Consider the following 16,247-nt stretch of genomic DNA (forward strand, 5'->3'; position numbering starts at 1 on the left):
CCCGTGCTTGCGTGGGTTTACTACAGGTACTTCGGTTTCCTCCCACAATTCGAAAATATACAGGTAGGTTAATTGGCTTCCAAAAAAAAAAAAAAAAAAATGAACCCTAGAATGTCTGTGTGTGTACATGTGGTAGGGAAATATAGATTATAAGCTCCACTGGAGCAGGGACTGATGTGAATAGTCAAAATATTCTCTGTAAAGCGCTGCGGAATATGTGTGCGCTATATTAGAAACGGTTAATAAATAAATAAAATAAATAAAGGATTTCCAAAATGGAACGGTACCAAAACAGGAATTAAGAGTCTCTAGAGCCTATTACCCCAAACATACTTGTTACAGGTAAAGCGTCAGTAAAAAAAACATAAGTAAATAAGAATCTATGGAATGAACTTTTATAAAAGATTTGTATTGATTCTTTATTCTTTTGGTATTCATATCATAAGAACTTAATTCTTGTATTAGTGCTCAGTGGTATCTCCTAATGTTTTATGTTCTATTGTCCAATTAGGTTCTGGAGTGGAACCAGGTTATACCAAAGCTGCTGCTGACCATTTACACCAGTAGGTGGCATACATAAGCCTAGCATAACCTTGTAACAGGGGATGCGCCGAATGACCATTGCAGAGAATTACTGCAGGACTTCACTTTTACATTTTAAAAACAATGACACCACTCTGATTAAACTTGTGATATGTTTCTGTTACAATCTAGGTGTACCAGGGAAGGCCTCTTAGGTTAGGCTGCAGGTAGGGCGGGTTAGGGATAGCATACTTACTAACATTTGTCAGGATTCCGCACCCAATCCAGCAGAGTATATTTTACATTTCACCAGGTGACTTACATCAACTATGATGACTTTTCTTTCAGCACATGGGGACTCTCCCAGCATCTGTAATCTGTTATATTTGTTTGCCCTCAGCAGAAAGTCCTGAAAGAGAGCTGACTGAGACTGGCTGGTATATGGCTGGAATCCCATATCTGAAGAAAAACACAAAGTCACAATAAGGCACAAAGGGCCTGATTCAGACCTGCTCACTAGGCTGTGTATAGTCGGAGCCTAGCTAATAGGGTAACGCCGCCCCAGCCGCTCCGCTGCCCAAATCACCTCGCTAGGCTGTTAGCGAGGTGCTAAGAAAAGTCATTTGATGGTCGCTCACCATCAGATGACTTCTCCTCTGTTTACAGTAGAAAAGTAACCCAGGACCTACTTTTCTGCTGCACGGTCTTCTCCGAATTGGGGCGGGCGATGATGTCATCCGCCCACCCCAAGCAGGCAGGGGAACACCGGCATTCCCTGGGGTCCACCCAGAGTGTCTGTGCACCCACCGGGTTTCTTGGGCACACCCATGAAACACTGGCTGTCCACTCCGGAACACCCCCTGCCTGTCAATCAAGCAGCGAGCGCCCAAATAAAATATTTGCCGAAGGCGCTCACTGCGCATGTGCAGTCCCTCATCATTGGGGACGGGCCCGAATTAGGTCTGAATCGGCCCCATAGGGTGTTGCGAAATAACATACAGATGTCTCCACATACATCTAGCCCACTTTTGCATTAAACAGTCATCCTAGTCACGCCATGCCAGGATGCGACTTGGTAGCACCGGGCTTCTTTTTTGTGACTTGTTCCATTAAAATGTGTCTGTTATTTGCAAAATGGAGTGAACAAGCACACTCAGCTTCTTCTGATTAAAATGATATGTGGCTAGCCTATATTATGTCTGCGGCTGTATCTTCATACAAAATGCTGGAGAACACTGACATTACTTTTCTTATGCAGACCGTTTTGTGAATGACACATTTTAATGGGAGAAACTGCCTGAAAAGAAGCTCGGTGCTACCAAATCACACAAAGCTCATGCGTTGTCTAACACGAATGTAGCGTAAGGAGGATAGATTTATGTGGACACATCTGTATACCTGATTAAAGCCAGAATGGTGGCATACAAATAAGACCAAACAGCTGTACTTTGTAATAAGATAGAATATATAAAAAAAATGTAATACTACCTCGACTAAAAAAATCTGCTGGCTCATCCTGTTTAAACTCTTGCATCAAAGGGTTGATCCATTCCTGCAACTCGATTCCTAGTTCCTTAGCAAGAACTAGAATGGTTGTGGACTTGCCACAGCCGGGAGGACCAGTGACTAACAATATGGATCCGTTCTGTGAAGAATATGTATATGATCATTAAAGAATAATGAATAAATGCTTCATAAAACACTCAGTAACATGGAGCTTTTCCCCCCTGAGAATAAGCTATATAAAATTAGCGTTATACCGCCTAAGCAGCATGGAGTCTAATTCCTGACCAGAGCTCTCACTGTTTGCAGTTTGTATGTTCTATTCATGTTTGCTTGGGCTCCCTCCAGTTGCTCTGGTTTCTTCCCACACTCTAATAAACATATTGGTAGGCATGCTCCAGCTTATTAGGGCTAATTGGGTAGCCCGCAGGGGGCCAATAACCCACGACCACAGATTGTCAGTAACTAAATACCACCCATAGACTGCAAGCTTCACTGTGGCCAGGACAGATGTAGTCTTCATTCTAGCACTCTGCTCCTTGTAATATCCTTGTAGTTTCCTCCTTCCTGTCTGGGGTGTCGCTGTCTGCTGTGGTACTTCAAGAACAGTGCAGTTTGTATCTCAATGTTGAGATACAAACCAGACTGTTGTAAAAACACCACAGCAGAGAGCGACACCCCAGGCAGGAAGGAGGAACTGCAAGGATTTTTACAAGGAGAGGGGGCTAGAATGAAGCCTACATATGTGTAGGTTTGCTAAATAAATATCTGTAAACAAATAAATAATGGCAGTGTGAACCAAACCTGTTTTTGCCCAGTATGGGCTCTTAGCCAGGCTTCAACCTCCTCAACTTTCTTCTTATGTACAGCAAGGTCTGCCTGCAGGAACAAGTTCACCCTCATTAAAATATAACTGCAATAATAAAATTTCAAGATAAACAACCATCAAACAGTTTCATATAATAAAATGTTGTTTTTATTTTAGTTACCTGAGCTTCCGGTCTATATTTGTCAATCCATGGATCATCCTGTGACTGACCGGAGGTCGGTCTAAGCAGGTCACTGGAGTGATTTGTGGAAAAGGGATTTGCTCTTTTTTTGCTCTGGACTTTGTTCTCTAGTAAAGTCTCATCTTTCTTGGGTACAACTCTTTTAGTCGCTGCGGAGGCCCGAGAGTTTCCAAACAAGTTCTCAAATGACGGCTCAACCCAGTCTGTGATCTGCAAATACAGTAGATGAGCCTTGTACTCGTTTTGTAAAACCATACAAATGTAATTTTGTTACATTTTCCATAAATAAGCTTAATGCTGAGCCATCTAGAACAGCCCATCTTATTTTCACTTCAAAAGAAATTTGATTCATTGCTAAGACAATGACATTAATGAATGCATGGCTTATACTGTATCTCTTCTGTAACTTTTACTATGCACATTGTACGATCTTTCTTGATTCCCTCACTCATTTTTTACATTCATACATTTATATCATTGTTTATGTCTGAAGCAACTGGTTAAAATGAACATCTACTGGACTCTCGGCATTGAACACAACTAGTATGCAGGGCCCATTGTTGGGTAGTGTCCAAGAATAACACACATTTACAGCATACTCATGCCCAGAAAAATACTTCTAATGCAGATATACCAGCTTTCAAAACTAGCATCTAAAGGCCCATACACACTGGGCGATTTTGAGCTGATAGCCTTGGTGTTTTGAGTGGCTTTCAGGTCAAAGCCGCAAAGTATGTACAGCTCAGCGATGAATGGTGCTGCACGCTTCCACATCATCGCCAGGAAAGCTGCTCATATTAGCAGCAGATGAGCGGCTTTGTGGACGGCTTTGCATAGCGCTGCGCTAGCAAAGCTGTCCACCCCCACTGACAACACTGGGCAGGTGGAAAGTCGCTCAGTGTGTATGCACTGAACAGCTTTCCTCCCAGGGATGACAGCGATCATCGAACTAGGGATGGCCATCGATCATTCTAAATCATTGATGGTTTATTGCCGATGTTGAATAGTTTTGCCATCGATGGGGGAGAACCAGATGGTTTCCCTCCATCGATGGAGCAGCCAAACGATGTATTTTTTATTTTTTTTACTTCTTCAAAGTGCCGGGACACGGATCCCCGCAAAGCCCCACCCCCGTTTTTGATTGGTCCACAGGCCAATCAAACACAATGGATGACCATCGATATGTAAAAATATCTATGGTCATCCATTGCATAGTTTAGCACTATCAATGGCCAGTTTTTAGAACTGCCATTGATGGCAATGGCAAAGATGGCCATCCCTAGGGCAAACTAGCCCAGTGTGTATGGACCTTTAGAGGTTGGTGCGTGTGCCTCTCATGCAATACACCCCATGAGGGGAGAAGCCCTAATGAAATCTAATAGCACATTTTGCTGTGTACTTTAAAGTAATGTTCTGATTTTTGTAATTACAGTACCAAACCTTGTTAAATAGCGAGGCTTTAAAGGTAAAATTAAATGATAAAAATGGGTCATTTTACAAAAAATAGTATATAAGAAAAAGGTACTCTTTACCTAGAAGGGCGCCAGCGATTGAAATCGCGGTCATCGTGGGTAAAAATCGCGGTCATCGCGGGTAAATCGGGATGGCCGCGATGACCGCGATTTTCCCATAGGGAACAATGTTAAAAAGGCTGATTGACCGCGATTTCAATGTTAAATGCCTCAATGGACCCGATTTGGCCCTAGGAATCAATGTTAAATGGGCCACAGAGCCCAAATAACCACAATTAACCCTTAAATGTCCCCCCCAATTTTTAACGCCACCCCACGATCCACGCCAACCCGAAGCGTGGCGAGCGCAGCGAGCCCGCGAGGGGCGGCGGTACGCGTCCTCCGACCTTTTCATGCCCTACTATCCACTAGGGCGTGGTGTGAGAATATAATAGTGTGGCGAGCGCAGCGAGCCACCGAGCCCGAAGCGTGGCGAGCCCCGCGAGGGGACGCGGATACCTTCACAGGTAGACGCGTCCCCTCGCGGGCTTCACAGGTGTCCGCCTCGCCACGGACACCTGTGAAGCCCGCGAGGGGACGCGCATAACTGTGAAGGTATCCGCGTCCCCTCGCTGCGCTCGCCACGCTTCACTATTATATTCTCACACCACGCCCTAGTGGATAGTAGGGCATGAAAAGGTCGGAGGACGCGTACCGCCGCCGCTCGCCACGCTTCGGGTTGGCGTGGATCGTGGGGTGGCGTTAAAAATTTGGGGGGACATTTAAGGGTTAATGGGCTCTGTGGCCCATTTAACATTGATTCCTATGGCCAAATCGGGTGGATTGAGCCATTTAACAGTAAAATCGGGTCCATCACGCCTTTTAACATTGATTCCTATGGGAAATCGGGAGCATCGCGTCGCGGGCATCGCGGGTACATTTATGGCCGGCCGCGACGCGACCGACACGATTTCCATGTTTAACATGGGTTCCAATGGGAAATCGCGGGCATCGCGTCGGTCGCGTCGCGGCCACACATAAATGTACCCGCGATGCCCGCGACGGGCGCCCTTCTAGGTAAAGAGTACCAAGAAAAATACTACTGATAATAAAAAGAATTTTCACACAGTAGGAAGAAAAAACAATGACATTAGTTACCAATTATTCAATGCTTAAATAAGGAATTGCCAACATATGTGAGAGATGTGCTAAATATCTGCTAAAAATGCCAGCGTCGCTCACATTTGTCAAATAAAAAAAATGTGTCAGCATGGGTAGCGAATCAGAATTCAGTGGACTGCAAGCTGCTGCCCAGACCGGAAGATAGAAAACCTTTCCTTGCAAAATTGTGAATGCATCGCAAATAGCGATGTATTAACAAAACCTGAACCATCAAGCTGTTTTTTTCATCTGCACCAGTCTGGGGCTTCCACTAATCTGCTAAAGAATCAGAATCAACGCCAACATCAGAGACCCACACAAAAACACCTTGGCACACTTGCGTAATAAACATGCACAGAAAACGCCATGTTTCTGCAAGTAAACATCAGCTTCCTGCCAAACTGCAACTACTTCATCTATGTGTATGGATATTTTCGCTATTTGGACAATTGCAGTCGTGTGATAATCATTCAATTTGCGAGTGCTCCAATTAGCAATCCGTGCTAAATTAGGTCCATAGTAAAAATAGAATTATTGTCTCCATGTGAATTGCTACAATATATCATTTTGTATCTGCAGTTATTTATAGTCAATAAATAGAAACTACATCCATGTACATAATTGGAAGTATTAATATTAAAAAGGAATGTGCAGGAATATTTTGCATATACAGTAACTATTACACATTTAACATGCAGCTACAGTAATGTTACCTTAGCAGAGGTGACTTTTCTCCTGCAGGATGCTTTTGACATGATAAGGCTGTGGGGGTCCCATCCCCTCAGCACTGCGCCCTGCACTCGCTGCCTGGAATAAAGCACACAGCATGTCACAGGACATTATCTTCAGCATCATAATAATAAGCAGCTACACATATATGTATCAGCAGGAGGCTATGCTGCCGGAAATCCTGGTCCGTGTAGTTCCTATCCAGCTGGCGAGTTTTCGGTCTAATAAGCACTTGTGGCTGCACATCTTATTGGTTAGACATGCTGGGACTTATAGTGCCGCCACACCGGGAGACGCAGACAGGCTGGCATGCACTGGGGCTAATGCTCCGTACTACTACTACTGGCACAGTCTCTCATGTCCGGAGTAGCGGGTTTCGTCACTCCGTAGGGCCGGTACACGCTGGGTAACTCACCGTCTGAACACACTCTGCTCGTTCCTAACTGTTATCACTTCACTTCAAACGGAGACTCCGCTTAGTCGGGCGCCCCTCAACTGCGTCACCTGCACGCACACCAGGATGAAAGCGGCTGCCGTCGGGGCTGTCCCCTGAGGCACGGGCCGCCATCTTTGAAGTGGTCAGTGGCCAGCGCGCCAACTAGGAAACACAATTTCTGTTTGAACAGAGATGAAAACGTCTTGTTATTATTATTACTTTACTCTATAAGATTGGAACAGTTGTACTGAGCAGTTACATCCGTGTCTACAGCCCGGCGCTCATGACGTGTAAGGCTTAATGCTATTGGCCAATGTGCGTCGTCACAGTCACACCGCCCACCCCGGCCTGAGAGTGACAACACGTGCCCGGGGACCCGAGTCACAGCAGCAGGGTAGCAGCTAGGTCCCCTTCGTCACAGCAGCGGTGCGACCATGAAGAGCCCCAATATCCTGCTCACAGGTCAGTCATCTTCTGTTACCCCGGTGCCCCTAATATCCTGCTCACAGTTCAGTGACCCTCTGTTACCCCGGTGCCCCTAATATCCTGCTCACAGGTCAGTAAACACCTGTACCCCCTATAGTGGGGACTAAGTAAAAACCGGACCCGGACCAGACATCAAACTCTGCATTCCGGAGCTTATAGTGTCTGGTCCGAGGGGTGTCCCATGCGGGGGGTGTCTTGTCCGGGGGGATGCCTGTGATTGCTCACACCAGGGACATGGGGAAGGGGTGATTACAGCCTCCCCGTGTGGTCTGGACCGTTCCAGTTTTTATTACACCCCCGGACCATGCGGTGAGGCTGTATTCTCCCCCCTCTCCTCTCCCAGGTGACAGGTGCGAGAGCAGCCTCATCAGATGGAGCACCCCCGGACAGGACACCGGGACTAAGTAAAAACCGGACCCGGATAAGACACCGGAACGCCGGACCAGACATCAAACTCTGCATTCCGGAGCTTATAGTGTCTGGTCCGAGGAGTGTTCCATGCGGGGGGTGTCTTGTCCGGGGGGATGCCTGTGATTGCTCACACCAGGGACATGGGGAAGGGGAGATTACAGCCTCCCCGTGTGGTCTGGACCGTTCCAGTTTTTATTACACCCCCGGACCATGCGGTGAGGCTGTATTCTCCCCCCTCTCCTCTCCCAGGTGACAGGTGCGAGAGCAGCCTCATCAGATGGAGCACCCCCGGACAGGACACCCCCGGACCGGATACTACAAGCTCCGGAATGCAGAGTTTGATGTCCAGTCCGGCATTCCGGTGTCTTATCCGATTCCGGATTTTACCCATACCCCAGGACACCCCCAGACCGGATACTACAAGCTCCGGAAAGCAGAGTTTGATGTCCAGTCCGGCATTCCGGTGTCTTATCCGATTCCGGATTTTACCCATACCCCCTATAGTGTCTCCAATATCCTACTCAGGTCAATGAGCCTTTGTTACCCCGGTCCCCCTATAAAGCCCCCAATATCCTACTCGTAGCTCAGTAATCCGCAGTTTCCCTAGTGCCTTGCATCCTGCTCGGAGGTCAGTAACCCTCTGGGAGGGCAGTAACGGGTATGGGTGAAAACCGGACCAGGACAAAACCCCCGGACCGCCGGACCAGACATCAAACTCTGCATTTTGGAGCTTGTAGCCTCCGGTCCGGGGGGTGTCCTGTTCGGGGGTGTCCTGTCGGGGGGGGGGGGGGGGGGCTGCCTGTGACACCTGTCACCAAGTAGAGGAGGAGGAGGTAGAATAAAGCCTCCCTGTATGGTCCGGGCATGTAGCAAAAACCGGACAGTCCGGACCACACGGGGAGGCTGTAATCTCCCCTCCACCATGTCCAGGGCCGGCGCCACCACTAGGCAAATCTAGGCATTTGCCTAGGGCGCCGGCCACTGGAGGGCGGCATTTTGTGCCGCCCAGTTACCTGTCCTACGGCGCTGTGTATTTAAATCTGGCGGCGGAGGCAGCGGGGGTCCCTGCAGTCCATTAAAAATCACGAGCGCTATCCGCCGGGCTATGCGGAAGCGCTTCTAGTGTGAGAACTCTGGCAGCACGTGCTGCCAGTGTTTTCACACTAGAAGCGCTTCCGCATAGCCCGGCGGATAGCGCTCGTGATTTCTAATGGACTGCAGGGACCCCCGCTGCCTCCGCCGCCAGATTTAAATACACAGCGCCGCAGGACAGGTACCCCCCCCCCCCCCCCCCCCCCTGGCACCGGGGCGCCCCCACCCCGACTCGCCTGGGGCGCTCCGGTGCCTTGCACCGGCCCTGACGATGTCCCTGGTGATAGCTATAACAGGGACCCCCCGGACAAGACACCCCCCAGGCAGGACACCCCCCGGACCGGACCCTACAAGCTCCGAACTGCAGATTTTTATGTCCTGTCCGGCGGTCCGGAGTTTAGTCCGGGTCCGGTTTTTACATAGTCCCGGCAGTAACCAACCCTGTATAATGCACCAACATCACTGGTCAGTAACAACTGTTCCCTTGGTTCCTATATATCCCAATTATAGGTGAGTAAATAAAGGGCCCCATACATCAGCAATTAATTGTGACAATTTTCAGATATGGAGATGATTGCCACAATTAATTTTAGATGTGTGGGCTCCCCCTTTTGGCAATCCCAATCAAAATCGCCAATCGATTGCTTAATCAGGTTTTTAAACATGCTTAATAATCTGGTATTATCTGCGGATCTTTTTTATATGTGTGGGCATTCCCAATTCGTCTTCTTCATCTATTTACATTATGAACAGCTGAAATGACAATCGATTGGGCAATTTCCAGATTTGAAGATGCAATCTTTAGATGGAAAAATCTGCCGATCACTGAAATAAATCTGTAATGTGTGGGCAAAGTCAGATAGATTGTAAAATCCATTTATCTGGCCAAAAAATCCCTGTATCTGGAAATCCATAAATTGTGATTGCTGCTGTATGGGGCCCATAACCCTTTGTTACCCCAGTTGTGCCCCTACATCACAGGTGTCTCCTTCCTAGTAACTTAGGGGTAGATTTATTAAGCTCGGTGAAGTGATAAAGTGTCTGTTTTTTTTTTTATCACCGGCCAATCAGCTTCTACCTGTCATGTTTCAAACCAAGCCTGTAACTTCACAGTTATTAGCTGATTGGCCGGTGATAAAAACCAGACATTTATCACTTCACCGAGCTTAATAAATCTGCACCGTAGCATGCTGCTGATAGGTGAGTAACCACTTTATACCGTATCACCGTGGGTATTGGTCATTGGGTCGACCACTGAAGGTCGACACCTGAAATAGGTTGACATGCCTAAGGTCATATAGTTACATAGTAGTTTAGGTTGAAAAAAGACTTCTGTCCATCAAGTTCAACCTTTGATTACCGGTTATATCCCTGGATGTTTTTATCTAATGAATGATTGTCTAGCCTTAATTTAAATGAGGTTATAGTATCTGTCGGCATCACCTCACATGGAAAAGAATCCCAGAATTTTACTGCCCTGACCATACAAAAGTCCTTCCTTCTAAAGCCGGACACACTGGGGGATATATCGCTGAGGGATATATCGCTTGCGATGAGCGATATATTGCTCAGTGTCCCGTTTGCATCAGTGACCAGAGATGGTCGCTGATGAAAAAAGAAACTGCCGGGGGAGCCTGGCAGTGGAAATCAGCTGGTCGCAGGAGCATGTTCCTGCGACCAGCGATCACTACGGGAAAGAAAACGGGAGCGCGCACCCGGCGATATATCGCCGGTGCACACTCCCATCGCGGGTAATATGGTCGCTCAGCGACCATATTGCCCGCGATATTACACAAAATCGTCCCCGTGTGTGCGCACCTTAAGTGTTCTAAACCTTCTCTCCTCCAGGCTAAGTGCATGCCATCGTGTCCTATTGACTGATTTCAAAGTAAATAGGATGCCTGACACATTGTTGTAATTGCCTTTAATATATTTGTACATGTTAAGCATGTCACCCCTTAGGCGTCTCTTTTCTAGCGTGAACATTTCCAATTGACTAGTCTTTCCTCATAGCCTATGGTCGACATGGTTGGAAGGTCGACACAACCATTAGAGCGACAGTCAAAATGCCAACATGGGTCTTTCACTTTTTTCCCCAAATGTCGACATTTACACAGTCTAATGTAGGGTACACACCACGACAACCCGCTCATGATGCACATAGTGAGCGGGTCGTCAGTGTCTCGTCCGACCCGCTCACGGTAACGCGGGGGGGCACGACCCACTCACGATGTGCACCGTGAGCGGGTCCGATCCGATGGCGACCCGCACCCGGCAGTATGGTCGTCATTCAGATCCTACCTGCAGCAGGTAGGATCTCAATAACGACGACCCGCGGGACCGCGCATCGGATCGGTATCTGTCCACACCAGGTCAGAAAAGGGCCCAATCACCACACAATCTACATCCAATTGGTCGGAATTGGATCTAGATTGAGGGAATCGGGCCCTAGTCGTCCTGGTGTGTACCCAGCATAAGTGTACCATGTCCCTCACATGGTTCGTTGCACTCACCATAGTGGATGGTAGGGCATGAAACACCACCTGCCGGCTCAAAAAAAAAGTGAATAACCCATGTCAACCATTTTACTGTTGACCTAGCCATTGTCAACCTAATGCTTGTATGTTGACCTTTCAACCATGTCGACATTAGGCGGGTCAATCATTTACCATCCCCGCACTGGTCTCTCTACATACCAACATGCTGCTGAAAGGTTACTCCTTCCTAGTTATTGATCTCTTCTATGTAAAACTGCAGCCTATTATTGCGTTTGATTTTTTCCAGGCACTCCTGGCGTTGGAAAGACCACTCTTGGCAAAGAGCTTGCAGAGAGAAGTGGTCTGACATTTGTTAATGTTGGAGACTTGGCAAAAGAAGGTACAGTAAGCCCCCACAGTATTAGTGCTAGCACTGCATTTCATCTTAGTATAAGAAAAATGTAGTTAAGGTTTTAAAGTGTGTTGTGCTGATATTATCTTACATTACCTTTTAATATTTGTTTACGTTGAAGGCCTAATTTAAAATGTTAGAAATGATAAAAGTTTCACTATGTATTTTGTATTTGCAGTGTAATTTTGTGCCAGGTAGAATGGTAAACTCTGGCTACACATGAGACTGGCATGTTGGTAACAGTTTGCAATGACAAATCACTGTATGCCAACCTAATCGTGTGTACACACTTGTACAATGGGCATGAGATTTTGACTATATAGTCAAAATCTCATCTAGGTCGTATGCAGGTCGCATGGGTTTTAAACCTTGCGCTCCCGTATTTCAACCAGAAAGTCTTGGCTGCATAGACTATATATAGTGCAGATCTGCTCTATATAGTATAAATTGTATGCAGATAGTCTAAATTGTACAAGTGTGTACACACCTTAAGGCAGCACATCTGATATGCTCGCCAGCAGTATAACTGAAATAAATGGTGAATAATATTCATCTCACTTGTCAAAATACTTCATGCTGTATGTTTCCCTCTTGTAGGTAACTTGTATGAAGGATATGATGAAGTATATAGTTGTCCTATTCTTGATGAAGACCGAGTAAGTTTTTTTTTTTTTCTTTTGTGGGATTTTTCTGCTATCACTTTTGTTTGTTAAAAAAAAAAAAAAAAACTGAACGTGTGTGTGTGTGTGTGTGTGTGTGTGTGTGTGTGTGTGTATGTATGAAACATGGCACATTGTCACTGATCAGTTACCTAGGTGATAATGCAGCATTAGGGTAATTACTTTCAACTCTGTGTGTGGGGGCGAGGCTCGTTGATTCACTCCTCCTCCCAACCCACAGAATTGACACTCCTAGGGTGAATAGCATTGAATTACACCAATAACAAAAGCATTGGAGGAATGACCGATGTCGCCAATAATGACCATATATTTTAAATATATCGAGAGATAAAGATAATTTCCGTGTACACACAATATAGACAAACTATAGTTGTGAGTGTGTCTTCTTAAGGGGCCCATACACCAGTACAGTTTGTACCTTTTCTACACAATTTTAATGCATCGGTTTGATAAATTGTGTGAAAAGTGTCAAATTGTATTTCCTATATTTCCTATCAAATGCGCGGTCCCGTGCGCATTGGATCCAGAGATTGTCACTGCTACCGCAAGGATGCAACGTATCCCTGGGTGGTGAATGGGATCGTATGCATTATGACCACATACAATGTATCCCATGTGATCTAGCTGCCGAGTGAGTTGCAGAGGTATTGCATGCGATACCTTGTCCTAATGTACTGTATGGGGCCTTTACACTTTTACTATCAAACCAGATCTGTGCCTATGGATATTTCTTATATAGCAGTAGTAAAGGGGCTCAGTGTCTACTGGCTGCTCTGTTCCAAAATATAAATTATTCTATTGTTCTATTAGACTATGTACCTAGAAGAAATTCTTTCAGTCTTAATAAGGCATTGTTACAGCAAAGTTATGACCGTTAATGTAACAGCAGTGTATGCAGGGAGGTACGGCGGGCTGTGTCATGTGTATTGTATGCTATGTTCCTTTTTCAGCAGTTTCCTTGTCCGGCAGGTAATTGATGAGCTGGAGGACATAATGAGTGAAGGTGGAGTCATTGTAGACTATCATGGTTGTGACTTTTTCCCTGAGAGATGGTTCCAGATCGTATTTGTCCTAAGAACAGAAAATTCCTTGCTCTATGAGAGACTAGAGACCAGGTAAGATTATAACTGGTAACTTATTATACTAAAGAGCAAAATACTCTATTTAGGAGCCATAACTCTTTTACCACCTACTAAAGGGGTTATGACCTAGCGAATAGCAAATAGCGATAAGCTTAGCTTACCATTATTTGTGACTACTGCTTATGTTGTCTGTGTGTTCCTCCTTGCCTGAAGCACAGTGCATATGTGCATGCCACTATTGTGCACATGCACTTGTTGACAACCCATTGCAGGCTTCTGGAAGTGTAGTAGAGGACACCGCTAAGGATGAGGATGCTGCTGCTGTTGCTGTTGCATCTCATTGGACATGTTAAACATAAGCAAAATATTTGTACATATGTAGTGTTCATTCTAGCACCCTGCAGTCCTTTATCCCTGCCTGGGGTGTCGCTTTCTGCTTTGGTGCTTCTAGCACATGGCTAGTCTGCATATCAGTACTGAAATACAGACCACACTGTGCTAGAATCATCACATCGGAGATATATCGTAAATGACCGATCGCTAATGATTTTCCATTGAACTGCCTGAACCCCTGAACAAAAGAATTTACTGCATACCCACTGAACGATATCTTTCAGCGTCCACATCCAGGAGCATGCTGCGTGTACCCTTCTCACTTCTATTCCCTGTCAGTAGGTGTCTCTCAAAATTCCTCTTCTTCTCTATCACTACTTGTCCTCTCTGGGTGAGCTCATTCGCTCACTCGACTTCCAATATCACATCTATGCTGATAATTCTGAAATCTACCTCTCCTCTACTGATCGCTCTCCCTCTATCCTCACTCATTTTTCCAAATGTCTCTCTGCTATCCACTCTTGGATGACCCAGCGCTTTTTTAGACTTAAAATATTTAAGACTAAGCTGACCTCTTCCCACCCTCCTCCATAAAACCTGACCATCTCTTATCCTGACCTTCTGTTTATGCTCACTTCTACCCCTTCTGTGTCACCCCTGTCTGTCTAACCCTCCCCTTTAGAATGTAAGCTCTCACGAGCAGGGCCCTTTCTCCTCATGTGCTTTCTCTGCCACCCTAATAATTGCTTTAGTGTCCTGTCCACTGATGCAACTGTACTTATTTACCATGTACTTGTCCTACATTGTCTTTTACTGTAATCTGTTTTCTACTCATTTATGTATTGTTCGGCGCTGCGGAACCTTGTGGTGCCATATAAATAAACGATAATAACTGTTTCCCTACACTGTGGAGTTTCTCTTCTGAAGCTCTGTTCTCTGTGCTGTGATGACTGCTTCTTACAGTTTGAGAATTCTCGTAGTTTTCAGTGTGATTACAGCAAAAGGATTCTGCTCTATGCTTAAAATTGCAAACTCCTCCACTGAACTCTTAAGCCCCATACACACTACACAACGGGGAAGTGGACGATCTAGTTAAATATACAGCAACATCGCTCAGAAGCGCAACATCGCTCAGAAGCCCCTTTCCACACAATATTGTTCACAATTTCACCTAGTGTGTGGGGCTTTATCCTTCCTTCCTTTCTCCCTTCCTGTCCCCACAGCCACCCCAGATTCTGAATTGGAAAGCTGACTTGACATCGTTATTGCACTTGTCAATGCTGTCTGTCTTTAGCTCTGTAGTATTGCTCTATGGAGGCTTTTCTATTGAGCTCTATTGCTTCCTTGCAGTTTGCATGTTTTACAATATGATACTTAAGCTTGTAAAATGTTCAACCCATAACCCTTAAAATCTATTTAAGTGTGCCCACTGTGCAATATTTCTTCATGTTTACATTTTCTTTCCATAAGTAAGAATTAAGCTAGAGTTGATTTGGAGAATAATCCCACCTGTGAAATATTACAGTACCTTTAAACTACATGGGGTATATGTAATAGTGTCTGAGTTTGCTGTAGGTGCGAGGCAGAACCATGCTTTATAAATGATTGCTGCTTTAAGATGTTTGTCTGACATCACGCTCCTCCCGTAATCTTGAACGCTGTTACATATGCCCCCAGTCTTGTATTGGATAGTTCATTCTCAACACCTGTATACCAGTCTGATATTTGACAGCGCATTACACTTGACATAAATCTTGTCATTTAGGGGATACAAGGAGAAAAAACTTCAGGATAACCTCCAGTGTGAGATCTTCCAGACTATTTATGAAGAGGCGGTAGAGTCCTATCGCCAGGAAATTGTTCACCAGCTACCCAGTAACACGCCAGAGGACCTGGAGCAAAACCTGGAGCAGGTTTCTCAGTGGATTGAACAATGGATAAAGGATAACAATTGAAAGTGCAGACTGTTTTTTTTTTTTGCTTTATTATGAGTGATATCACTCGGACCATGCGCTGAAGTGTGTTGCAGTAGGTTTATAGTATTTTCTGTCATAGTATAAAACGATTCAGTTGAACCCAATGTACATAATGTAAATTGCTAAATTGATTAAATATGGATCCTTAGAATAGTGCTGAAAGGATGACGCCAAAGTCATCATGGTTTTCTTTTAGATTTAAGGGGGTATTCAATCTCCCGCTGCTATTCCCGAAGGGGGAAATAATGGCGGGGGCCTATTCAATGCTGTTTTTCCCGACTGCATTTAACAGGGATCTCGGCAGAACGGGCTCGACTTTAGAAGCTGTCGGGCCCGTTCTGCTGAGAACGGGCGTGGATTGTCGAGCTCCCGGCCGCAGCTCGACAATCCACGGCCGTATCTTGTGGCCCCGCCCCCTTTTCGGCGCTTGGCAGGCGTGACATTGAATCCCGTCTGATTTCTTGTGGAGTCGGCCAAGAACGGGAC

The 16,247-nt window shown here is 45.7% G+C and overlaps 2 protein-coding genes across 2 annotated transcripts in view; one reads left to right on the top strand and one right to left on the bottom strand.

Annotated features, from left to right (window-relative positions):
• The window catches only part of RAD17 (RAD17 checkpoint clamp loader component), a 28,854-nt gene extending 21,851 nt beyond the window's left edge, over positions 1-7,003 (bottom strand). Inside the window, exons 1-6 of the mRNA XM_083151869.1 lie at positions 6,792-7,003; positions 6,361-6,454; positions 3,015-3,245; positions 2,830-2,904; positions 2,011-2,167; positions 845-981 (exon numbers count right to left, since the gene is read on the bottom strand). Of these exons, the coding sequence (XP_083007995.1) occupies positions 845-981; positions 2,011-2,167; positions 2,830-2,904; positions 3,015-3,245; positions 6,361-6,402 (642 nt within the window). The 5' untranslated portion in view covers positions 6,403-6,454; positions 6,792-7,003. The remainder of the gene's footprint in view (positions 1-844; positions 982-2,010; positions 2,168-2,829; positions 2,905-3,014; positions 3,246-6,360; positions 6,455-6,791) is intronic.
• Positions 6,898-15,912, top strand: AK6 (adenylate kinase 6). The gene is made up of 5 exons (XM_083151871.1): positions 6,898-7,274; positions 11,586-11,678; positions 12,288-12,346; positions 13,340-13,485; positions 15,551-15,912. The coding sequence occupies exons 1-5, from the start codon at positions 7,247-7,249 to the stop codon at positions 15,738-15,740; spliced, it is 516 nt and encodes a 171-aa protein (XP_083007997.1). The 5' UTR covers positions 6,898-7,246; the 3' UTR covers positions 15,741-15,912.
• Positions 15,913-16,247: the final 335 nt, after the last annotated feature.

Source organism: Crinia signifera, chromosome 1, assembly GCF_055691185.1.
Source record: "Crinia signifera chromosome 1, ASM5569118v1, whole genome shotgun sequence".
In the NCBI taxonomy this organism is placed as follows: Eukaryota; Metazoa; Chordata; class Amphibia; order Anura; family Myobatrachidae; genus Crinia; species Crinia signifera.

Bases quoted from the DNA above. Each gene is read 5' to 3' on its own strand.
- AK6 (XM_083151871.1), top strand. From the start codon at position 7,247: ATGAAGAGCCCCAATATCCTGCTCACAG. The intron at 12,347-13,339 runs GTAAGTTTTTTT...CTTGTCCGGCAG, and splicing joins CTATTCTTGATGAAGACCGA to GTAATTGATGAGCTGGAGGA. The intron at 13,486-15,550 runs GTAAGATTATAA...CTTGTCATTTAG, and splicing joins TATGAGAGACTAGAGACCAG to GGGATACAAGGAGAAAAAAC.